Source organism: Somniosus microcephalus, chromosome 13 (assembly GCF_052327205.1).
Source record: "Somniosus microcephalus isolate GS21.2 chromosome 13, FLI_Smic_1.0, whole genome shotgun sequence".
NCBI classification, from domain to species: Eukaryota; Metazoa; Chordata; class Chondrichthyes; order Squaliformes; family Somniosidae; genus Somniosus; species Somniosus microcephalus.
In genome coordinates, this window is record NC_140999.1 from 44134730 (window position 1) to 44159783 (window position 25054).

The window sequence follows — 25054 nt, forward strand, 5'->3', positions numbered from 1 at the left end:
CGAAAGAGCTCGAGCTCGCCGGCGGACACCGCGTGCTCCATCTCCAGGGCCACCCGGCCGCGAACATGGCCGCGGAAGAGAAGGAGGCAATCCCAATGCTCTGCCTATTTGTACCAGACAATGAGCGGCTTAACCGCTGGTCCTTAAAAGGATTGGTGGAGGCCACTCACAAAACTTGTAATTTTTTTTTTAGGTAGGAATAGGAGCGCTCCTCCTGGGCCCTCAAAAACGCTGCCCGTTGTCAGCTACTGTCTTCGGCTGAATCCGAGCTGGGCATCGAAACTCATCCTCTCCATCACAAAGACTGCCAACTTCCACCTCTTATCATCTGCCACTGAAATCTTCATCCACGCCTTTGCCACCCCTAACTCAATTATTCCAATGTTTTTGTGGCCAGCTTCCCCCTCTCCATAAACTTCAGCTCCGTAAACTCAACTGCCCGTATCTTATGCCACTGATTGACATTGGCTCCTGATCTTCCACCTACCACCCAACCCAACCAACTTCTTTAAAATTTGTACTCCTTCCAAACTCTCCATTCTTCTGTGCCTTCAGCCAGCTAGAATTCTCTCCCTAAACCATTCCACGTCTCCCTCCTTTTAAGACCCTCCTTAAAACCCACCTCTGACTAAGCTTTTCTTTGACTGCCTCCTTTTTCCTCAAATTTCCACGTTAAAGGCACTAAAGAAATCCAAGTTGAAGTGAAAGTAAAAAAAGAACTTGCATTTATATAGCGCCTTTCAAGACCTCAGGACATTCCAAAGTGCTTTACAACCAATGATGTTTTTTTGAAACAAATTCACTGTTGTAATGTAACAAAACGCAGCAGTGAATTTGCAAACACCAAAGGTCCCAGAAACAGCAGAGATAAATCTATTTCAGGGGTGCTGTTGAAGGATAAATATTGGCCAAGAAGAATTCCCCTGCTCTTCATCGAAGGATGCCAAAGGATCTTGTTCCGTCCACCTGAAAGGACAGACGAGGCCTTGGTTTAACATCTCATCAGAAAGATGACACCTCTGACAGTGCAGTACTCCCTCAGTACTGCACTGGAGCGCCAGCCTAGATTATGTGCTCAAGTCGCTGGGCCGTGGGGATTGGATCCATAACCTTCTGACTTAGACACGTGAGTGCTACCGCTGAGGCAAGTCTGACATAAACTCAAATTATGCAGAATTACCGCTTCTAAGCAACTCTCCTTCAAGTGTTAAGAGTAAAAAGATCCTTAGGGACGGAGTTCTGACCTGTTGTACTGTATTACAACCAGAACTGAACCTCTCTTTCCCAGCTGTTTCCTGCATTGCATCAGGCACTCTCTCGTACCACGTGAAACTACTGCCGGTCTGAAAATACATTTAACAATCCGGTAGGGTAATAACTTTTGAAAATGTGTAGGATATAATAGAAGATTTAGTACCAGAGAAACAGTTAATAAAAGGTTTGAATGGAAGGTTTCAAATATTTGTGTTTTGCCCCACAGGGTCTGCTTGCTGATGCAATTTAAAGATTATATAATTTTCTCTTTCATTTTCAAAGTTAGGGGGCGGGGTCCCTGGAATCTACCGTCTTACTGATTTAGGAAAGGAAAGATTCCAGACTATAATTGGTTTGAGGAAGGAATGAGTGATGCTAGACAGCTGCAACGCAAGTGCGCCTACTCGCAGGCCAAGGGCTGGATTGGTAGTTGACTGATGACGCGTGTAGGGAAGGTATAAATAAGGGCTGCAAGTGGCGCCTGATTTATGAATGAAATAGTAACAGCGAGAGCAAGAAAGTAACCTGGTGCAGAAACCGACAATCAGCTCGGAGCGGACTGTGTAACACAATGAAATACATCATAGGTATCGGAGGGTAAGTAGTACAGGTAAAATGCTTGTAAAAAATAACATACTACTTGTAGTATTGGCAGAGAAACTTGTTTAACTTTTTTGTCACTGAAAAGGCTTGCGGCTAAAGTGTAAAGCCTAGAGCAAAACTTACGAATCCTGAATTAAAGATGATATCTGATTTTTTTTTTAAAGGATTTAACGGTATTTTATGTAAAAATATTTAAAATCCTACTTTGAGCATTTTGTAGCTGATGTATGCCGCTCATTGCCAGTTTAATGGTTGACTTTCCAGCCTAATTTTTAAAATGTTAATGTGTTCCAATTTAATAATTCATTTTAAGATTAATATTGTAGCAGTTTAAAATGTAGATTTAAATGTAATCGCAACTCATTTTTCTTGGCTGACATTTGCTCAGTCCAGTTAAACTGGTGTTTTCCCGCTTCTTTCTAAAGAATAGCGATGAATTGGATGAGATTTTTTTTCTTTCGAAATTTTCCTTCTCTTCCACCCCCCAAGTCGGGTGCTGGAAGGGGGAAATAGCTTCTGTTTGTATCCCGCGTTTGTCTTGGTTTGAGTTTTGATTCTCCCGCTCAAACTCTGCTCCGAGTGGCGCTAAACTCAAAAACCGAACTTTGTGACAACTGCTATAAACCCGCCAGTTACATGAGTCTGTTTGTTAATGTTTTTGTACAACTGGATAATGGGTTTTTATGTATCCCATCCTCGTTTATATTTTGTATAAACCTAAATTTCTATAAATTTATTGGCAACTTACATCTAAGTGTCAAAATATTGAGTTTATAAAAAAAATATATGAATGCCAATAAATTATTCAGTGAGCGTAGATCATTTTAAACAAGCTAATTTGGAATGAGTTGGCCAGTTTATTAAATTCCCGCGAAAAATCGTCCCTATTTGTGTTCTCTTTATATATATTTTGTTTACAGGAGATTTTTTTCCTTCTCAATATTGAGTATTTTAATATCCAACACGCTGGGAGGTCAGTTTGGGTTTGAATCTGGCGCCCTTTTTGAAATTCAGCTCTTGATCGATTGCGGAAGTTTTTATCAACCGCTCATTCAAGCCCTCTTTTTATTAAAACTCTGCCTGCCCAAGTTCAGAGTATTTCAGTTAAACCCGTATTTTCCTAACTTTTTAATATCGTGCATTTAATTTGGGGAAATCTCCCAGTTATTAATTCTCTTTCTGTGCTGACCTTTCAGTGTGACCAACGGTGGAAAAACCACTCTGACTAATAGAATTAGCCAAACATTACCAAACTGCTGTGTAGTACAGCAGGATGACTTTTTCAAGGTAAGCACAACTTTTTTTAGCTCTCAGTTTGAAAAAAATAGAAACATATGAATTGCCTTTATTATTTTAAGTAGGAATTGATGAAACTTATTGCCTAAAATCCTAACTAATGTACTGAAGGAGTGAAATGTCTGGTGACGGTTACAGTCGGGTTAAACGCCTTAGTGACCCGATATGTTGCTATTTGGCATGCTACAAAGATATTTGTAATACATGAATCATATGTGCAGTACTGGGGGGAATTTGTGCCTGCAATTCAGTTCTGATATAACTAGATAATGTTCTACTAATTCATCTCCTTTCTGATTATATACCATCATCATTAGGCACCCTGTGACACTTCACTTCTTAAAGTACATCTCAGGATTGGGACCTGATGGCTGATTGGGGAAAATACATTGCCCTGTGGTATTAAACCAATAGACCAAGGAAGTCATGAATTAATCCCTGGTCTGTACTGGCTGAGCTTAGCCAGGGGGTGATGTTGGGGGTACTCTAATTAGCTTTGGTGCCCCTGAATGGGTGGAGAGGGTGGTAAGAATCAACCATAGTTCCTACTCCTGATTGCACACTTCTCAGCAAAAGTCAGATAACAGAGTGTGGGCAGGTTGTGATTGGTCATAATGGTAAGACACAGCCTGCTGACACAATGTCAAGCCTCACGTGAGGAATGGCCACTGGTGAGGTACTGGAGGGCTACTGTTGCCAGTGGAACCAGACCCCCAGCAAGAATTGGCTTTTGGGAGAGTAGGCATAAGAATGATGTCTGATTCCCTATTTTTGTACTGTGTAAATGTATGTTTGCAGCCATGTTTTTATGATCACTATTTCAGACACCAGATCAAATAGAAGTTGGGGAAGATGGATTTAAACAATGGGATGGTAAGAATGGTATTGGTTGTAGGCAGTGACTTTTTCTAACACTGAACTACATTTATTTAACCTTGTGTTAGTCCTTTCGGTAATCTGCTGGGTTCTTTTTTGACCTTCAGTGATCACAGCCCTCGACATGGAGGCGATGATGAGTACTGTCAACGCCTGGATTGACAACCCAGTAAAGTTTGCCCGATCGCACGGAGTGAACGTCACTCCAGCCTCCGATGAGCAGAGCGATCCAGAGAAAGGAGTGCATATATTGATAGTGGAAGGGTTCCTGTTGTATAACTACAGGTGCAGTTTTATGGAACTTGCTATTTCAGTTTGCGAAAGCAGGTTTATAAAGTGCTGTGTGAAATGTTCATGCTACTGCATGGATTTCAGTAAAACATAAAGGAGGCTGTGAACCTTTTTATACTGTGTCCGCTCGAACTGAAGTGCCCACCAGTAGGATTCTGGAGAGCAAACTTGCTGGAGAGCATGTGGATTATATAAACATCTTAGGGTGAAGTATTAGTGGTTACTGGTCTGTCGCTGGTGGCAACAATTTGAGGTGATTAAGAGCATTGCAGTATATTGGTTTGTGATTTTTAAACATTTATTTCTTGCATTATATTGCCATTGATACCAAAATAAACCCAATCACAACACTTGGCTTATGAAAAATAGACAGAAAAATGATTCTATTGGAGCTTGTACTTTCAAGTCCCACTGTGGAATCTGTCTGTACGATCTTGGCCACAAATTTTTAAACTCCCTTCTCTAGTACCAGCAATTGGCAATTGATGAAACATTTGTTTTATCCAAGTCATATTTACAGTGCCCGTTTTGGCTCATCATAAGTCAACTCGTGGTTCTGATGACCAATCATTTGTAACTATTTAAAATGTTTATCGGACAGTCATAAGAGTTGAAGCTGATCTTCATTTAACCATTTGATGTTTTATTTCTCCCCAGGCCATTGGTTAAGATTTTTGATCGATGCTACTTCTTGTCCCTTCCACATGAAGAATGCAAGAGGAGGAGGAGGTAAATGGCTACTTTATTATGGTTGATATTTAAACCTTCAGCCAGCAATCCAGTCAACTGAGTAAGCAATCAAAAAATGTAGTTTCTGCTTTGTGACACAAGTTCAACCACACTAACTGAAGTTACTATCTTCCTCTAGTACAAGGAATTATACAGTTCCTGATCCACCTGGTTTGTTTGATGGGCACGTGTGGCCAATGTACCTAAAGCACAGGAAAGAGATGGAGGCTGACAATGTTGATGTTGGTAGGTAACTTTATCCATACTGTACTAAAAGGGATTAAGTCAACACTTAAACTGACCTGCTCCACCCTGGAAGCAATGACTCGTTTGCTAAATTGTGGCAAAAGTGTTTTGCCAGCTGGACATGAGGACATGACACTTCAAAGTTAGATGTCCAGAACTGAGAAATCATGGGCAACTCTTAAGTTCAGACAACTACTGTTCAGTTTTTACATATCTGCTTGCTTTTTAATGGGGGGGGGGGGGGCGGGCTTATAGAAAGTAGCTGAAAATTATGCCCAATCTTTTGGGATCCAGATGGGCCTACCATCTACTGATTCGCTGGTTAGCAAACCTGCTCTCACTTGACCTACCAGCCTGGACCTCTTCTGTCAGGACTAGGATGGAGGAGTTCCCAACCTGGGGTACGCTGGTCATGGCCCCCTCTATGTTGGTGTCCTTTTGGGTTCTGCTCCAAATGGAGCCCCACAGCCACTGGCTGGGACTTGGTACACGCAAGTCCTGACTTGTCAGATGCCTCACACTTGTTTTTTCTACCCAGCAAGATTCATAATTATACTTAAAATATTTGATTTCTAGTGTATCTGAATGGTTTGAAGTCAAAGGCAGAAATCTATCAACAAGTGTATGAAGAGATTCAAAACCAGATCCTAAATTGTTCATAGGTAACTACAGAACAGCTCATTATTCACAGATATTCCTGCTTTTGATTATTTCACCCATTTTAATTGGTTTTGGTCTCTTTTCTCTTTCAGGGTTTGTGGTGTACTTGTGCGAAGAACAAGTTGAAGTTGTAAATACAGTAGTTGAATGTCTCTGCTAGAAACATTTGCCCCCCCCTGGAATTGCCCTGTTAGCATTATATTAGGTTCATGTTTGGCAGTAATAATTTTCTGTATATAGTTTGGATATGGTATAAGTTATTTTAATCTGTCAGTAATGGCACTTTTTTTGATGCTTTGAGAACTTTCAACTATAATACATTTTTTAATAATTTGGTCAGTTGTGTAACTATTGTAACTTTTTACTTGATAATCCTGTACAGTTTTGATGAATAATGTAAACTGATGCCTAAAGTGCTGTCTACCAATTGGAGTATTCCACTGTGTTTTGTATTTGTCATGTTACTGTAACCGTAACTTTTTGCCTTCAGTCTACCATCTGCTTCTATACTGACTTTCCTATTTGTCCACTTGCACTCAAGTTATACGTTATCATTTATTTGTCTGCAATATTCGCTTCGGTTTTGATGGATTGTCTCCTTGGATAGCTCCAAGCTTTGTCTTTAAGGTAGTGATTTATGCGGAGATAGAAGTGCCACAGTGGTGCAAATGTGAGCCTAGACAATGAGTGTTGGGTTTGGGGGGGGTGTGGAGAGAGAATTCGATACCTTCAGCATTCACCATGACCATTATAGTAGAGGGGTGGGGGCAGCACTCCATACTCTACTGGAGTGTCCGCCTAGATGAGGTTGAACCCACAACCCGACTGAGGCAAGATGTGACGATCTGCCATGACCAAAGTGGATTCAATTGCTTTCATGAATGCAGAAAAATTGTGCTGCCTTGCCTTGAAGGGAAAAAGCACTTGCACTTTAGTTCCACTTGCACATTTGCAGCAGACTAATTGTGCAATACATGGTCCACTGCTTGTATGCTCATGAAACAAACTCTGGGTATTTCCTCAGATTCTTCCCGATTGATTGCTGTAACTTTGGTGGAAATCCTGTTTGTCCAACTATCTGGCGTTTCTGACATTAGTTTCTGATTGGGTGACTCCCAAGCAGTGCCATGGGAAAACTGTTTAATTGTTCAAAGTTGGATGTTACTACATTGTTATTGCTATGTTGTATCCAGAAGGACAGCAGCAATGTTGGAGCAATATGGTGCAAGGCCTAGAAAGTTACTGCCTTATCTTAAATTTTATGTAACTTCTACTGCCAGCAAATGGAAGATTGACTCAAGACTCTCACTGACAGTTAAAATGGTGTTTGTGAGGGAAGAACAGGAGATAAAACTAAATGGAATCTAGAATAACAAAGGAGGAGAGAAAAGGGCAGGGTGAGAATAAAGTCATTCACTCAAGCAGTCTGTTCAAGGTTGCATTATGTAACTTCAAGCGGTCACTTAATCCAAAGTCAAATTTAGAAATGCAGAACAGCATGAGGCTCCGCTGTAACATCCATGAGTTGTTAAATAGCTCTGAAATTTGTAGAATGACCACTTGGACTGGGATTAGTTGCCAATGCTTGTAGAACTATACAGCAGCCACAGATAGCACTTTTGGCAGAGGGGAATTGATATAGTCTGGTTTATTTTCATGTCCTTTTGCACTTACAGCCTTCAATTGCAAAGGAAAAGATTACAACCTTGAAGTGATACTTAGGCAGTTTAAGCCTAGTTTGCAGATCCCATTTTTTACTGCATAGTTCAGTTTGGGGAAAAGAGAACACTGACAAACCAGACAGTCAGGCTGAAATTTTTAGTTAGGTTGGGGATGGGGGAGAACGCAGAAGCAGTCAAAAAACCTGGGAGACTGGGTTTCGCACCGGTCCTGCCGAATTTAAAGGCAGGGCCTGATTTGCATTTGAAACCTTTGTTTCCCACCCGCAGCCAGCCCAATGGAGAAGCTGGCTGGCTGTGGGTGGGTAGGGCTGCAGCACTGGGCCACAGAGGAGAGGGAGGGAATCAAATGGGTTGGGGGGGGGGGGGGGGGGGTGTTGGTGGCTGGATTTGAGCATCCGGGGGGAGGGAAGAGAGAGAAAACAGGGCTGTTGGCATCAGGGGGCGGGGGGGAATGGGGCTGGCATCAAGTGATTAGGATGGGAGGGAGAGATTGGCAAGGGGGGATGGAAAGAACATTGGGGAGCCTGGAGAATGATTGGGGTGGAAGGGAGGCTGGGAAGGCAATCGAAGGCCTCACGGTGGGTTAGGCAGGGACGCTGGATTCGGGAGGCGAGTGTTAAGGCACTTGCCACCTGGATCCAGCAGCCCTCGCCTTCCATTGTCTGGTTTTCCGAGGACTGCAAATCCCGACCAGCCACAATTGAACTTAAAATGCAGGTGAAATCTGAGGCACGCCAGCCTCATTATAATATTTAAATGGATGACCTGCCTCCTGGGAGCAGGTTGGCTACCTGCCCCCCAATAAAAGTGGAAGTGAGCGGGTTCTGATCAGGATTCAGGTTTTTGGAATATTAAAAAAAAAAAGCTGGTGAACAAGCAAAGCATACCAGGTTCACAACCACCAGACTGGGTTTGCTCCACACATACATATGATGCGTGTTTTTTTTTTAATGCTGTCCCTATGCACTGGGCAAAAAATGGCAGCTCCAACAGTAATGGAAGATTAGTAGCTCACATGCCAGTAGGGCCCTACAGGCAGTAACCTGATATGCTAAAAGCTCTACATTCCAGAGATGCTCAGGATTGCTGACTGCCTGCATCTCTGTGAGGAGTTCAACAAATAGTTTGACCGATGCAGACCTGCTGTGGGAAGCATAATAATGAACACCAAGAATATGGCTGTTATAAATATTTTTATATGTGGTCTATTAATTAGCCTGGGTTTTGCACCCTCTGAAACTCCACTCAGTAGCTGGACATCAGCTACAGACTTTTTCCCAATAAATTGATGGTTACAGTTCCAATCCAAGTTATGTAGAAATATGTGATAGAGAAACTAAACCTAGCTAATACTTTCAGATAAGTCAAGGCAACAGCATGAGAGCACAGGGTCACTGTTGTGAAGGGCAATTTTATGATAGCTGCCATTGTGCCTCTTTACAGAGGGTGATAAATAGCTGAAACAGCTTTGGAGGAAGGGTGATTGAGGCTAGGAGTCGGGACTCATTTATGAAACGGGTGGATTAGGTAAATGGATGGACAGGCTGATATTCTGGAAGGATGAAATCAAATGGACCGAAGGGCTTTCTTCGTCTTTTGAGGTGTTAGATGACAAACACTGAGGGTGCAGCCATGTGAACTTCAACAACAACAACAACTTATATTTATATAGCGTCTTTAATGTAATAAAGCATCCCAAGGTGCATCACAGGAGTATTATCAAAAACAAAATTTGACACCGAGCCATATAAGGAGATGTTAGGGCAGATGAGCAAAAGCTTGGTCGAAGTGGTAGGTTTTAAGGAGTGTTTTAAAGGAGGAAAGAAGTGGGGAGATTTAGGGATGGAATTCCAGAGCTTAGGACCTAGGCAGCTGAAGGCACAACCACCAATGGTGGAGCATTTAAAATTGGGGATGTTCAAAAGGCCAGAATAGGTGGAGCATAGAGGTCATGGGGGATTATAGGGCTGGAGGAGATGAAGAGAGGGTGAGGGATTTGAAAAGAAGGGTGAGAATTTTAAAATTGAGGCGTTGTTTAACTGGGAGCCAATGTAGATCAGCAAGCACAGGGGAGATGGGTGAGTGGGACTTGGTGCAAGTTAGCACACTGGCAGTAGAGTTTTGGATGACCTCAAGTTTATGAAGGGTATAACTAGGAAAGTCGGCCAGGAGTGCATTGGAATAATCAAGTCTGGAGGTGATAAAGGCATGGATGAGGGTTTCAGCAGCAGATAAGTTGAGGTAAGGGCGGAGATTGGCATTGCGAAGGTGGAAATGGATAATCTTAGTGATAGATTGGATATGAGGTAGGAAGCTCAATTTGTGATCAAATATGACACCAAGGTTGCAAATAGACTTGGTCAGCCTTAGTTGCTGGGGAGAGAAATCGAATCAGTGGAAAGGGAATGGAGTTTGTGGCGTGAACTGAAGACAAGGGCTTTGGTCTTCCTGATATTTAATTGAAGGAAATTTCTACTCATCCAGTGCTGGATGTTGGACAAGCAGTCTGATAGTATAGAGATGGTGGAGGAGAGGTAGAGTTCGGTATCAACGTACATGTGTAAACTCACATTATGTTGCTGGATGATATCACTGGGGCAGCATGGGGGACACCAGAGGTGACAGTGCAGGAATAGAAGCCAATGCAGGTGATTCTATGGTTACCACTGGAAAGATAGGAAGTGCAGTCCCATCCAGCTAGATGATGGTGGAGAGCCGTTGGAGCAGAATTTTGTGGTCAACTGTGTCAAAGGCTGCAGACAGGTCCAGAAGGGATAGATTACCTTTTGTTGCAGTCAATTAGGCTGTCATTTGTGACCTTGGTAAGGGCAGTTTTATTACTGTGGCAGGGGCAGAAGCCCAATTAGAAACAAAAATAGGAGTAGGAGTATGCCATTTGGCCCTTCAAGCCTGCTCCGCCATTCAATATGATCATGGCTGATCCTCTATCTCAATACTATATTACCACTCTCCCCATACCCCTTGATGCCTTTTGCGTCTAGAAATCTATCTCCTTCAATATATTCAGTGACTTGGCCTCCACAGCCTTCTGTGGTAGAGAATTCCACAGGTTCATCACCCTCTGAGTGAAGACATTTCTCCTCATCTCAGTCCTAAATGTCCTACCCCATATCCTGAGACTGACCCCTCGTTCTAGACCTCCCAGCCAGGGGAAACATCCTCCCTGCATCCAGTCTGTCTAGCCCTGTCAGAATTTTATACGTTTCAATGAGATCCCCTCTCATTTTTCTAAGCTCTAGTGAATATAGGCCTAGTCGACCCAATCTCTCCTCATACGACAGTCCTGCCATCCCAGGAATCAGCCTGGTGAACCTTCGCTGCACTCCCTCTATGGCACGTATATCCATTCTTAGGTAAGGAGACCAAAACTGCACACAGTACTCTAGGTATGATCTCACCAATGCCCTGTATAACTGTAGTAAGACATCCTTGCTCCTGTACTCAAATCCTCTTGCAATGAATGCCAACATACCATTTGCCTTCCTAACTGCTTGCTGCACCTGCATGTTTGCTTTCAGTGACTGGTGGACAAGGACACCCAGGTCCCTTTGTACATCATTTCCCAATCTATCACCATTTAAATAATTGCCTTTCTGTTTTTCTTACCGAAGTGGATAATTTCACATTTATCCACGTTATACCGCATCTGCCATGTATTTGCCCACTCACTCAACTTGTCTAAAATGCCTTGAAGCCTCTTTGCATCCTCCTCACAACTCACAATTCCACGTAGTTTCGTGTCGTCAGCAAACTTGGAAATATTACATTTGGTTTCCTCATCCAAATCATTGATATATATTGTGAATAGCTGGGGCCCAAGCACTGATCCCTGCGGTACCCCACTAGTCACCGCCTGCCACCCTGAAAAAGACCCATTTATCCCTACTCTCTGTTTCCTGTCTGTTAAACAATTTTCAATCCATGCCAGTATATTACCCCCAATCTGCTTACAGTCCGCTTTTATGTTTCTTGCAAGTTTACTCGTACTTTATTTTTTCCCTCTTAATCAATCTCTTGGTCCTTTTTTGCTGAATTCTAAACTGCTCCCAATCCTCAGGCTTGCTACTTTTTCTGGCAACTTTATATGACTCCTCTTTGGATCTAATACTATCCTTAATTTCTTTTGTTAGCCATGGTTGGAGGGATTCAAACAAGGAGTGATTCTAAAAGATGGGTGTGGATTTGGGAGATGACAACATGTTCAAGAACTTTAGAGAGGTTGGAAATGGGGTGATACTTTGCAAGGATGGAGAGGTCAAGGGTTGGTTTTTGAGAGGGGTGATGATGGCAGATTTGAAGGAAAGTGGGATAATACTGGAGGAGAGAGAACTGTTAACAATATCCACTAACATGGGAGCCAGGAAGGAAAGTTGGGTTGTCAGCAGTTTAGTAGGAATAAGGTCGAGAAAGCAGGAGGTCGGTCTCATTGACAAGATGAGCTTTGAAAGGGCAAGAGGGGAAATAGGAGAGAAATGTGCAAATTCAGGGTTAGGGCAGGGTGAAAACAGAAAGGTAAGGTACGGTAGGCTAGGGGAAGGGAGGGAATTGAAAGCAGAAGCAGTTGAACGGATGTTGTCGAACTTTTTAACGAAGACGTCCATGAGCTCCTCACATTTATTGTTTGGGGGGGGGGGGGGGGGTGTGGTTTGAGAAGATGGTTGGTGGTGGAGAGGAGAAGCCTGCTGTTATTTTTGCCATTCTGGATGATCTTCGAATAGTGGGCGGTTTTACTGATGGAGAGCAGGACCCGCTAGTACTTTATATGATCGAGCCAAATCTGGTGATGGAGATAAAAATGAATCTAATCCTCCAATGGTTTTGTGGGTAAATTCCCCAGCGGTGTGGTATTGAGACATACAGACCAGCAAGATTCTAGATACCCCCTGTGCTCTGAGTTTGATCATCTCAGCCAGGCTGGTGGTGGGGTTAATACAACTGAAAGCCTCAGGATTAAGGAGAGGGAAAATCAGCCCCAGTTCCTGCTCCTAATCTCCATCTTCTGCTAGAAAGTCAATGGGGGCAATTTTGAATGTTCAATAGTGTAAAATGGGTATTGTGAATAAGCAGCCTCCTTTACATCTCCCAATTTTTATTTCTATTTGAGTCAGCTCAGCTATGTAGGTCCTGGTGATCAAATAGATTGCTGACATTCACTGTCAAACCTCACACATCAATAACAGACACTTGAATAAGGCAGAAGAGGGCACCTAGTGTTTGGAAACCCACCCCAGCAAGGAGTCGGCACCATCAGGAAAGGAGGGGAGAAAACTGGTAAAAAAAAGTGAATGGGAAGCAATGCTTCTCATTCTAGAGAATGTTAACCATCTACAGGTGTGGCAGTCACACAATGTCACTAAGTATCTCACTTAAGAGAGGCCACAGGCTGGCTGGGGTGAAAAACGTCAGACCGACATTGGAGCTGAGGCCCATGGGACAGTGTAAAAAGAATTTTACGCTGTATCTAACCCACACTACCTAACCTGGGAGTGCTTGTTGGGACAGTGTAAAGGGATCTTCACTCTCTATCTAACCCCTGCTATACCTGACCTGACACTCACTGCCTAGGCTCATATGAATGGCTACTTGGTTGAGGTACCATGGAACTGTTCCCCAGCACAGTCAGTGTGTTCAGGAGAGGAGGGGAGAGGAAGAAAAAATCAGTTGAGACTGGAATTAGAACTTGAACCCAGATTTATCATGAATGCTGTCATCATGTTGAAACTGTTACGGCTGAAGTTCAAGACTCTTGTTTTATCAGAGAAGCCCATTATGGCAGACGTATCTTGGTGCTTGTATTACACCAATGGAATTTAAAGGCTCTGTGCCATCTCCTGAAGAGAATTTAGACTTAGCTTTGCAATGCAAAACATAGCAGATTTTACTTTACAAGGTCTGTGAACAAGAAATGTGACAACATGACTGGTAAAATAATTAAATCAGTTAGCTCGCTGACTGCTGTATTGGGAGGGATTAGGATGTAGACTGCACACACAGGGGAGCTGCTTCGCTGGCTCAGTTGATAAAGGTGGCATAGGACAGCTGTTCAGATCAGAAATTCTCATATTCAGTTCCTGGTCTGTGCTGAGTCAGTTGATCCCAGTTGGAGAGCAATGTAGTTTCTTTTCAAATATTATCCAATTCACTTTGAAATGATGCAGCCTCTAGTTCAATAGTCACCTGTGATAAAACATTCCGACAACATTTCTTATAACTCCACCTTCATTCCTCTAGAGGCTATCCTGAGTCTATGCCCATCACTGGTAACACTATGGCCTAGAAATTCAGCATCGCCACATTTGGGGCGCTACAGCCGGGCGTTCGCTAAATTTAGCGCCCGGCGCAACTTAGCGCCACCTTCTCCAAAATTGAGTTGCATCGCCCCAAGAGGTTGTTGCTGCGCTAAAGCAGGTGATACATGACTATCATAAGGCACTAAGCCGGCGAGCCGAGGCGCTAACACCGAGGGCGGGCGCAGCGCAGGTGCGGCAAGTTGCTGATTGAAGGCAGACACGCTGGCGCCGGTCAGCTCTTAAAGGGGGAGGGGCGATTTGTTTGGCTGCAACACCCTGCACACTGCAGCCCTGAAGCAAGGCCTGCCCATTGCTGGTTCATCAGTTCTACGCCCAGGACCATGGGGAAGCCCGCTATTCTTCCAAATCCCATTGCACGCTCTTGCTGCTTGTCCAGGGTCATGGGGAAGGAGATGTACTGACGTCTCCTTCTGAAAAGGGCATTGGTCACCTGGCGGATGCAGCAATGTACCGCGAAGTGGGAGATGTTGGCAATGTCCCCAGTAGCGGATTGGTAGGAGCCGGTGGCATAGAAGTTGAGAGCCACCGTCACCTTCACTGCCACCGACAGAGACGTCCTGCTCCTCAGCTGTGGCTGCAGATCTCTGCGAAGCAGGTGGCAGATCTCAGTGACCACCTCCCTTCTGAATTGCAGCCTCTGAACACACTGCTCCTCAGACATGTTCAGATATGAGAACTGCTGGTGGTATACCCTGGGTGGGTAAGGCCTCCTGTGCCGACGCCTATTGGCCCTTCTCCGTCTGGCCATGACTGGCACTCTCTCACAGCGTCTCTGAGCCCTTTGAATGCAATGGAGAAGCCCAACGTTTCCACCCATTGCAGCCCCCATTATATGTGGCGACTCAAGGCTATGGCACTGAAAGTTAAATCCAAGCGCAAAGCTCTGGCCTGAAGCCAGAAGTACCTGTGCGAGCGCTGAGTCAAAGCAGAAAGCTCTATCCCTTTGTCTCTCTCCAAATATCCATCTCACACAGGATTGGCACAAAATGGCTGCCACTTACAATGCAGGAGGAGTCCCCTTTAAATAGCGCGCCCCACAGCGACTGGGAATTGTTCCCCTCTACCAGTTGCTGGGGGTGCCAGGCGCACAGAAGGGCGGCGCCACTGAAATTCCGGTTCGGGGCGCACCAAGGGCGTTGCACCATGAAATGAAGTCAGGATCTGCGCGCGCAGCTGAGCGGGCGCTACGGTTTTGCGCCGCCGCTAAATCTTGAGTGAAGTTCACGAGAGGCGCAGATCGCGCCGCTTAGCGCCCCACTTCTCCTCCTCCTAAGGCGCTAGCGGCTGGCGCTAACAACTGAATTTCTACGCCTATATATTCCTACACAGCAACAGTCACTATGCTTCAAAAAATAATCCATTGGGCAAACTGTTTTGTAGTATTTGGGCATGAAAGGGCCAATATTTATCCCTCAACCAACACCTAAAATCAGATTATCTGGTGATTATCACATTGCTGTTTATGGGACCTTGCTGTGCAGAAATTGGCTACCGTGTTTCTTACATTACAACAGTGACAACACTTGAAAAGTACTTAATTGGCTGTAAAGCACTTTGGGATGGCTTGAGGTGGTTAAAGGCACTATTTAAATCATAGACTCATACAGCACTGAAGGATGCCATTCGGCCCATCGTGCCTGTGCTGGTTCTTTGAAAGAGCGATCCAATTAGCTCCACTCCCCTGCTCTTTCCCCATAGCCCTGCAAAATGTTTATTTTTAAGTATATATCCACATCCCTTTTGAAAGTTACTATTGAATCTGCTTCCGCCACGCTTTCAGGCAATGCATTCCAGATCATCGCAACTCGCTGAGTAAAAAAAAAATTCTCATTCCCCGCCCCCACCCAGCTTTTTTGTCAATTATCTTAAATCTGTGTCCTCTAGGTCCTCTACCTATCTATTCAATTCAATTCAATTCAAATCGCTTTATTGGCATGATAAGGTACATCTTATATTGCCAAAGCATCGAAAAACATTTATGGTTGAACACATAAACGCAGATCTATTCATACAGTGTATAAACAGATATATCCCTGAGTGTATAAATATACATTCGTATAATTTGTATATACTCTTTTCTTAGGTTTACTGGTTGTCCCTCTGTTTATGGCAAGCTTTAACATAGTGTGCTGCTAAGGTTACACAATTTCTCTGTTCCCCTAGTAGGTATGGGAGTTTTTGGTCGTCATTCAAATTTCTGAATTCAGGGCATATTTTTGTGAATTTTTGGTAGAAATTCTCCCTGATGCCCTGATATTTTCCACAAGCTGTGAGGAAGTGTCTCTCTGTCTCCACCACTCCCTGACTGCAGTGAGAGCATATCCTGTCCTCTCTTGGCAGCCGGGTCTGTCTGTGTCTGCCTTTTTCGATGGCCAGGCTATGTTCACTAAGTCTGTACCTTGTCAAGGTTTTTCTCAGTTTGCTATCCTTTACCATGGTCAGGTATTCAGCCATGTTGTACTGTCTGTTTAGGGCCAAGTAGCAATTGAGTTTGTTTTGGGTTTTTGTTGTTTCTGCCCAATATGACAGGTATTTTTCCTTTTGCTTAGTGACAATTGTGTTGGGTCGAATTCTCTGTGCTATGATGTCACTGTCCTGGGGCTGGTTATTGTTAGTAGTGTTAGTAGTTAATTCACTGAGTCCCAGGACTAGTTGACTGAGGGTAATCTTCTTTATGGTCCTCTCTTGGCATTTCAGGGCTTCGTAATGATAGCAGTGGGGGTTGCTCATTTTTAGGTGTTTCCAAAATTTGGTGGCTCTTTTTTGGATAGTAATTATTAATGGATATTGGCCTAGTTCTGCCCTGCATGCATTGTTTACGGTTTTCCTTTGAGTCCGGAGGATACCTTTACAGAATTCTGCATGTAGGATCTCAATTGGGTGTTTGTCCCATTTTGCAAATTCTTGTTGTGTTAGCGGACCCCACACCTCACTGCCATAGAGTGCAATTGGTTCAATTACTGATTTAAACATTTTGAGCCAAATGCTAATTGGGATTTCTATTTGGATTGATTTTTTAATGGCATAGAAAGCCCTTCTAGCTTTCGCTTTCAGTTCATTCATAGCCAGATGAAAATTTCCCATAGAGCTGATTTTTAAGCCCAAGTATGTGTAGTTAGTGGTTTGTTCAATTTTAGTTGTTCCTAGTGTGAAATTTATTCTGGGTCCCTATCAAAACACCTCATAATTTTGAACACCTCTGTTAAATCTCCCCTTAACCTTCTTTGCTCTAAGGAGAACAATCCCAGCTTCATTAGTCTCTCCACATAACTGAATTCCCTCATCACTGGTACCATGCAAGTTTTTCTTTTTAAAGAAATATATATGTCTATCACATTTCATGTCACACTTTAAAGTATAAACAAAGAGAAAGAAAGACAGTAATTTCCTGCTGGTCTTGCTGACAGTATTAACTTGGTCTCTCCCTAAAGCAAGAACCAAAGATTTACGAGCAGCCGCCAATCTACAGAAACTTCCCTCAACACTTGGCTTCTGATTGATGTACCTATTTAGATCACCTCCTCACAGGAAGTACATAAGCAGTGGACTTAAAGGGACAGGCCAGTTAAACACAGCTCCATTTTAGCAGTAAATAGCACAACCATGCTTTAGCCCCCATGAGCACTGTATTGGGAATCGACTGGTTACTATTGGGAAACTAATTCAAGTCACACTGTGCAATCAAAGCTAACACCATGTGACTTTATTGGAGGGATGATTTACAACAACAAAATTTAAGTAACTGATTTCACTCTTTGCTGTGTCTGTCCTTTCCACAGTTCAGAGCAAAACAATTGTGAGCTTTCTGCTCATCCCATTAGAATGCTCTTACACATGTGATGTCTGCATTCCATGATTCGGAAGCTGGGGTGACACAGCTGATGGCAGTCTGTCAAAGCGTGTGACAATGAACTTACCAGCCAAGCTGCATCACTCAGAATGACAAACAATGTAGATTGTGTAGGAAGGGACTCACTTCAACTCTTCGCCTAGCTACAGGGGATAGGTGGTGGGGGCGGGTGGGGGGTGTGATGGCCAGAAAACTGTGCAACTCCAAGCTTGATCTTTACTACAGAGCCTTCAGGTACAAGAACAGCCAATAAGACCCAGAGGCCTGTCCTTTTTGATAGATCAACCCAACCTACCCACATTCTCATCATCCCTTCTCTAGCCAGAAAGAAATCTAATTGTCTCTTGATCCTATTTATACTGGCAATTTCAATGTCTTTTCCCGATTTGATTACCCTTTGGGTAAAAAACATTGCCTGACTACCTTTCTTACTCCTAACTTCCTCACTTTTAACCTCCGTTTCCTGGTTTTTAAACTCTTTACCATAGGAAAGTTTGCCCGGATAAACCTTGCACATTCCCTTCAAAACCACAATGAATATTTACACATATATTAGCTTATCATGTCAAAAGGGCTCAAGGTGCTTCATTAAACGGGTTAATTTTGGATGCACCATCTACTGCTTAGCACAGACTACATTGGAAATGGAACCCGAGGCATTATAAATGACCGTTAATGATTTTTGTGCCTATAGTTCTGTACCGGGCAGTGGGTTTGCCAAATGATTCATCGGGGAAGTGGGTGCTCACAATGGGCTTTTTCACATCAATAGGTTAATGCTCAGTCAGGAATTTACAACAAGGTGATGCGAACAAGTGATTCTCAGCATGTGGATCCTCATCCCGTGCACTACTGTAAGTTTAGCGTGACTCAACAGCAGCACATTGCTGGATTATGTGCGTGTGGAGATGTATTTACTCTTGACACAAGAAATATTAAGTACGTGAACAAAAATAGTACCACATCCACTCGAGCCCAAGGTACTGTACAGTCTGACTGTGCAGGTGACAGAAATAAGTATTGGCAAAAAGACAACTCATTTCAATTCTTTGATACAAAAATCCATGAAGATTATTCACAAAAATCAGATACTCTACCTACAAACTGGAATCAGAATACAAGGAGTCTAATTTCAAACAGTAACGTAATGATTCTACCAGATGCACGCGAAACTTAGGACCCATCCAATTTTGGAGTCCACTTTCCGGACAACAAGGCCTGTTTTTTAAAACATAACTCCACTTACTCCCATGTTTTGCTGCATCTCATGACGTAATGACATCAGTTACTGAAGTTTTCACTCTATTTTCATGGGCAGCAAAGAAAATCTCAGAACTCAAGCCACAGTCCCACCAACTGCCCTGTCCTGATCCATGCCCTCCTCTGCCCCACGCCCTGCCAAGGTGCTATTCTGCCAAAGGCTTGAGGTCCCAATGCACTGCCAGACCAGGATTGCCATTCCATTTTATGTGGAGGAAAATATTTCCATATTGAAATGACAGCAGTGGGATTGGGAACCAATGCTGCAGAACCTCCAGTGAAATCTTCTTTTGAATCCCTCCAACTTCCCAATTCACACTCATTTCAGGAGTGACACCCCCACTACTGAACAATCACCCTCACCCTCATTTTATTACGGTTAACATTTAAATAAAGAACTTATATATTTATATAGCGTCTTTCACGATATGTCAAGTGAAGTACTTTTTGAAGTGTAGTGACTGTTGTAATGTATGAACCGCGCAGCCAATTTGCACACAGCAAGGTCCCAGAAACAGCAATGAGATAAATGACCAGATCATCCGTTTTAGTGATGTTGACTAAGGGATAAATATTGGCCAGGACACCGGGGAGAACTCCCCTATTCTTTTTCAAATAGTGCCGTGGGATCGGAAGACGTCCACCTAAGAAGGCAGACAAGGCCTCGGTTTAACGTCTCATTCGAAAGATCAGCACATCCCACAGTGTAACACTCCCTTAGTACTGCACTGAAGTGTCAGCCTAGATTTTGCGCTCAAGTCTCTGTAGTGGAACTTGAACTCACAACCTTCTGACTCAGAAGTGAGAGTGCTACCACTGAGCCAAGGCTGACACAATTTTACAGTGGAACCTTTATTATCAGCATAATCCCCTGCTGGGTAATGGAAATTGGTGGATAATTGAGAGTTCCAGATTTTGGTACAGCAATGCCCTTGGCATGGGAATGAATAACAATAACTTGCATTTATATAGCATTTATAATGTAGGAAAATATCCCATGGTGACAATGAAGACAATCATTATGCAAATAATCAAAGAAGGAAAGTTATTGTGGATAATCAGGAAGGCTGATATTTGCAATATCTCAGTTTACACCAAACAGACTAAACGCAACATACGTGAAGTGTCCCTTTACTGATGGTGCAACAATGGTAATTACTGGCTACCGATGTTTATGATTTCCATGTGAGCTTGGTTCCACTCTCTACCTTATCAAGTATCGAACCAATCAAGGTCCACATTCCACGGAGAATGACAGAGCAGACAGAGGGGAAAAAGAATCAGTTAAGGTTTGTGCTCCTGAACACGACGCAGTTAGAGAGTGTATGTGGGAAGACAGTGAGTGAGGACAGGGTCGGATTCAGCCCTGCACTACAAATGTTGAAGAGCCTGCTTGCTGACACTTAGGCTCTGAAATTCTGCAGGAGTTCTACCAGTCGCCGTAAGTCCTGCGGGAGACTGGCAGAAGTCAGAGGGAAATAGTGTAAATGTCCATTTAAACTGTTTCTCTGGGCATTCCAAGAGTCTACCGCCAGAGTTACTGGCCTCACTGTCTATGGTCACACAAGAGGTATAATCACTTGGGTGAAGTACTGGCGGGCTGCTGATGGGCAGCAAGAGTTAGCTGCAAAGAGCAGAAAAGAGGAGAAAATTGGACTGTCAATGGTGATATGGCAGACAGAAAAACAGTAAGAGGGAGGAGTTTAGGGGAACAGGTAAGGGGGGTAGTGGGGAGATGATGAAATAACAGGTCCCCAGAATTACTGTGCACCCTGACCTGAGGGCATAATTTACCAATCGCTGCAAATCCGAGCCTCCATAATCCTCTATGTGAACTATTTCCCAAGGCTTTTGGCTCAACAAACAACATAGGAACAGAAGTAGGCCATTCAACCCCCAGAGCCTGTTCCGCCATTCAATTAGATCATGGCTGATCTGTACCTGAACTTTATTTACCCACCATTGATCCATATCCTTTGATACCCTTATCTAACAAAAATTGATCTATCTCAGTCGTGAAAGCTTCAGTTGACCCAGCATCCACAGCCGTTTGGCGAAGAGAGTTCCAAATTTCTACTACCCTTTGTGTGAAAAAGTGCTTCCTGATTTCATTGCTTAATGGCCTAGCTCTAATTATAAGATTATGCCCCCTTGTTCTGGATTCCCCCACCAAAGGAAACAGTTTCTTTTGTATCCACTCTATCTAATCTCTTTATCATTTTAAACATCTGGATTAAATCACCCCTCAACCTTCTAAACACAAGGGAATACAAATCAAATCTATGCAATCTGTCCTCATTATTTAACCCTTTAAACCCTGGAATCATTCTGGTGAATCTGTCCTGTGCCCGCTCCAATATATCTTTCCTGAGTTTCAGTGACCAAAACTGAACACAGTACTCCAGATGGGATCTGACCAAGGCTCTGTACAACTAAAGCATCACTTATACAAAAATACTAAGTCACTTCCTCACTTTTGTATTTCAAATCCCTTGAGATAAAGTTAGCCTGTTTGAAAGCAAAAACTCATATTTATCTAGCGCTTTAACATAGAAAAATGTCCCAAGGCATTTCACAGAAGCATTATCAAAGAAATGGATCCAAGATAAAGAAGGAGATATTAGGAGGGGAGGCAAAATGTTTGGCCAAATAGGTGGGCTTTCAGGAGAGTCTTGAGAGGGAGGTGTAAAGGCAGAGGGGTTTACGGAGGCAATTCTGGAATATGGGACCTAGTTTGCAAGGACAGAGAAATCGAGGGTGGGTATTTTTGTGGGGGTAATGACAAAAGTTTTGTAAGAGAAGGAGAATACCTGAAGAGAGGGAACCATTTGTAACATCAATGGCACCAGGAAGACTGTACCTGTGGTAGTGCATTTCACCACAGGCACCAGGTGGCACTTGGTAGGTCGCCCCAGTGACCATTACTTACGTATGAACCAAGACAGTATCCCCAATTTTAACCCTCTGCACCCAATGAGAACAGGGTGTGCAGGGGGTTAAAATATAAGCAGTGCGACAGAAGTTGGGCCAAACATTTAAAAGAGGCCCAGGAATTTAAATGGCCCGGGACTCATGTTGGTGAGCCTGACACTCGCCCCATCAGCCCTATCCTCATCCCACACCCCAAGTAAAGTCTATTTGACCATGGAGGGTATCACAGCCAAGCCTGGTCCTCTCCTTATTCTATATTCACAACACTGAGATATATTAGCAGTGAATATAAGGAGATCAATGAGTTCTACTGGAAGTCTCAAAGGATAATGAAAGATATTAGGATCAACAGTCGACTCCATCATAAGATTAACCGGTAATATCATAGTTAGATCAATCAAACCTGTGAACAAGTCCACAGTATGTGGCAGAGATCACAATTATTAGCATCCCTTGTCTCATGAACACATATCAGACATTGTTGGATTCTAGTGATGAAGTGATACTGGAGTGTGCTATGTACAATGCAGAATTTTAAGCTGCCTTTACTGAGACCTATGACTCATGGAGATCTCTGTGACAGATGGCCAGATATTCTTTCATTCCTCTGTTATCAGAAGCCCATCCACCTCCTCTGAAGACATGGAGCTAGCTGGTGGTCATAAGTTTCATAGAAAGCTGAATGGAATAGAGAAGTTAAACTAAATTTGGTTTCAGAAATAAACACAGGTTAGGACTCATGTACTGACATATTTCTGGTGAATTCCTCCCATGTTCCCAGAGCAGATGATAGATGTGGGCACAATCAAGAAAAGATGCCTCATTCAAGATGATGAATCATTTGGCCAGACAGAACCATTCTCCTCCTCCACCTGGGAGGGAGTCCTTGTCCTGTTATATATATTAATTAATGTTCCTCATACTGTGCTAACAATAATATCATTGTTACACCATAATATGCATTATCAGTGAGACTGAATTGCCAGATATCTGCGATAAGTAAGCTCATTCAGCCAATCTTAGCTCATCTATACAGAAAAAAAACTACAGTTCATCCTATTATGGCATCAAGTGATTCCAGAGCTTTTGCTTCTATGGCCCTATCCTGAAGTGCACTTCACAGCCTAAATTGCAATGTTTGTGGATGAATACTGAACAGATTTGTATGATACTCCTTCTTGCACTGTTTTAATGGAAGTATTTATTTGAAATAGGTTAGTGCTTCTGTCAAAATAATAGACAAAGTAATGTCAGATGAGCCCATTAAGTGTTCATCTATTATTATCACCACATCATTCCATATGCTGATCACTTTTTGTGTGAAGAACTTCCTGATATTTATCCTAAATTTGCCTTTTGCTTGTTTGACCCTGTGCCCCCTTGTCCTATTGTTTGAAGTAGTGTTCCAGATTTACCTTTTTTATACCATTTATTGTCTTATTTACCTCTACAAAATCTCCTTTTAGTCCCTCCATGTGCCCAAGGTCACCCAAACCAACAGGTGAGGCCACACAGAGCTAGGAACTACTGCACTCGAGAGAAGTACCAACCTGAATAGTGCATCACCAGCCTGCTCAATCTCCATGGGTGCACTTGGGAGGATTGAATCCAGCCCATTTTGGATGGAATCTGAGCCAACTAAAATAGACATTTGGAAAAGGAAACTCTGCTCCAGGAGGCATCATAAACAAATCTCACTTCCCATTCTCTATAGAGTGAGAGCTCCCGGTCCAGTTTCTTGGAGAATATTTTAGAGGGAAATAAACCGCTGGGGAGAATATTCATTTTTAGAATCAAAAGGGTTTAAAAGGGATAGAGTAGAAGGCAACAGGGCCATACTGGCTTGTGTCCTCTCAGATCATATACTAACTGGGGATGAGGGGGAAGGGCCATTAGGAGCTGTGGACATTGCGTGACTTGTAATCCCAGGTATTTAGGCTGGATATAGTTCTTTTGAAAGTAAAAGTAGTTTCGAGACTCAGAAGAAACAGCCAAATGCTAAACCTTGTGGCTCAGTTTAAGTAATTTTTCAACCCATAAAAGCATAGTACAGGCTATGGCATGAGGTGAGGAAGACAGGAGTCAAGAGATATATACACCTATGCAAACTGAACTTTTGTGCTCTCCCGGTGAGAATATCCTGCATTTTTTTTGCATTCATTCCAGGGATGTGGGCGTCACTGGCAAGGCCAGCATTTATTACTCATCCCAAATTGCCTTTGAGAAGGTGGTGGTGAGCCGCCTTCTTGAACCGCTGCAGAAGGTACTCCCGTAGTGCTGTTAGGGAGGGAGTTCCAGGATTTTGACCCAGCAACTATGAAGGAACGGTGATGTATTTCCAAGTCAGGATAATGTGTGACTTGGAGGGAAACTTGGAGGTGATGGTGTTCCCACGCGCCTGCTGCCCTTGTCCTTCTAGGTGGTAGAGGTTGTGGGTTTGGGAGGTGCTGTCGAAGAAGCCTTGGCGAGTTGCTGCAGTACATTTAGCAGATAGTACACACTGCAGCCACGGTGCGCTGGTGGTGGAGGGAGTGAATGCTTAAGGTGGTGGATGGGGTGTCAATCAAGTGGGCTGCTTTGTCCTGGATGGTGTTGAGCTTCTTCAGTGTTGTTGGAGCTGCACTCATTTATGCAAGTGGAGACTATTCCATTACACTCCTGAATTGTGCCTTATAGATGGTTGAAAGGCTTTGGGGAGTCAGGAGGTGAGACACTCGCCGCAGAATACCCAGCCTCTGACCTGCTCTTGTAGCCACTGTATTTATGTGGCTGGTCCAGTTAAGTTTTGGTCAATGCTGCCCCCCAGGATGTTGATGTTGGGGAATTCGGCGATGGTAATGCCGTTGAATGTCAAAGGGCAGTGGTTAGATGCTCTCTTGTTGGAGATAGTCATTGCCTGGCACTAATGTTACTTGCCACCTATCAGCCCAAGCCTGAATGTTGTCCAGGTCTTGTTGCATGTGGGCATGGACTGCTTCATTATCTGAAGAGTTGCGGATGGAACTGAACACTGTGCAATCATCAGCGAACATCCTCACTTCTGA

The 25054-nt window shown here is 43.4% G+C and overlaps 2 protein-coding genes across 10 annotated transcripts in view; one reads left to right on the forward strand and one right to left on the reverse strand.

Annotated features, from left to right (window-relative positions):
* The window catches only part of LOC147108288 (beta-1,3-galactosyl-O-glycosyl-glycoprotein beta-1,6-N-acetylglucosaminyltransferase-like), an 82340-nt gene that overhangs the window by 48043 nt on the left and 9243 nt on the right, over nucleotides 1-25054 (reverse strand). The gene's annotated exons all lie outside the window — the stretch shown is intronic.
* On the forward strand, nucleotides 1724-6390 carry LOC147108289 (nicotinamide riboside kinase 2-like). 2 transcript variants are annotated; one of them, XM_086004869.1, is made up of 8 exons: nucleotides 1725-1851; nucleotides 3054-3144; nucleotides 3978-4026; nucleotides 4137-4314; nucleotides 4978-5049; nucleotides 5189-5295; nucleotides 5872-5957; nucleotides 6048-6390. In XM_086004869.1, the coding sequence occupies exons 1-7, from the start codon at nucleotides 1826-1828 to the stop codon at nucleotides 5955-5957; spliced, it is 609 nt and encodes a 202-aa protein (XP_085860995.1). In that variant the 5' UTR covers nucleotides 1725-1825; the 3' UTR covers nucleotides 6048-6390. The 2 variants fall into 2 exon arrangements, with proteins under 2 accessions (XP_085860996.1, XP_085860995.1); XM_086004870.1 differs by lacking the exon at nucleotides 5872-5957 and having other exon boundaries at nucleotides 1724-1851.

Bases quoted from the DNA above. Each gene is read 5' to 3' on its own strand.
- LOC147108289 (XM_086004869.1), top strand. From the start codon at position 1,826: ATGAAATACATCATAGGTATCGGAGG. The intron at 1,852-3,053 runs GTAAGTAGTACA...CTGACCTTTCAG, and splicing joins TACATCATAGGTATCGGAGG to TGTGACCAACGGTGGAAAAA. The intron at 4,315-4,977 runs GTGCAGTTTTAT...ATTTCTCCCCAG, and splicing joins TTCCTGTTGTATAACTACAG to GCCATTGGTTAAGATTTTTG.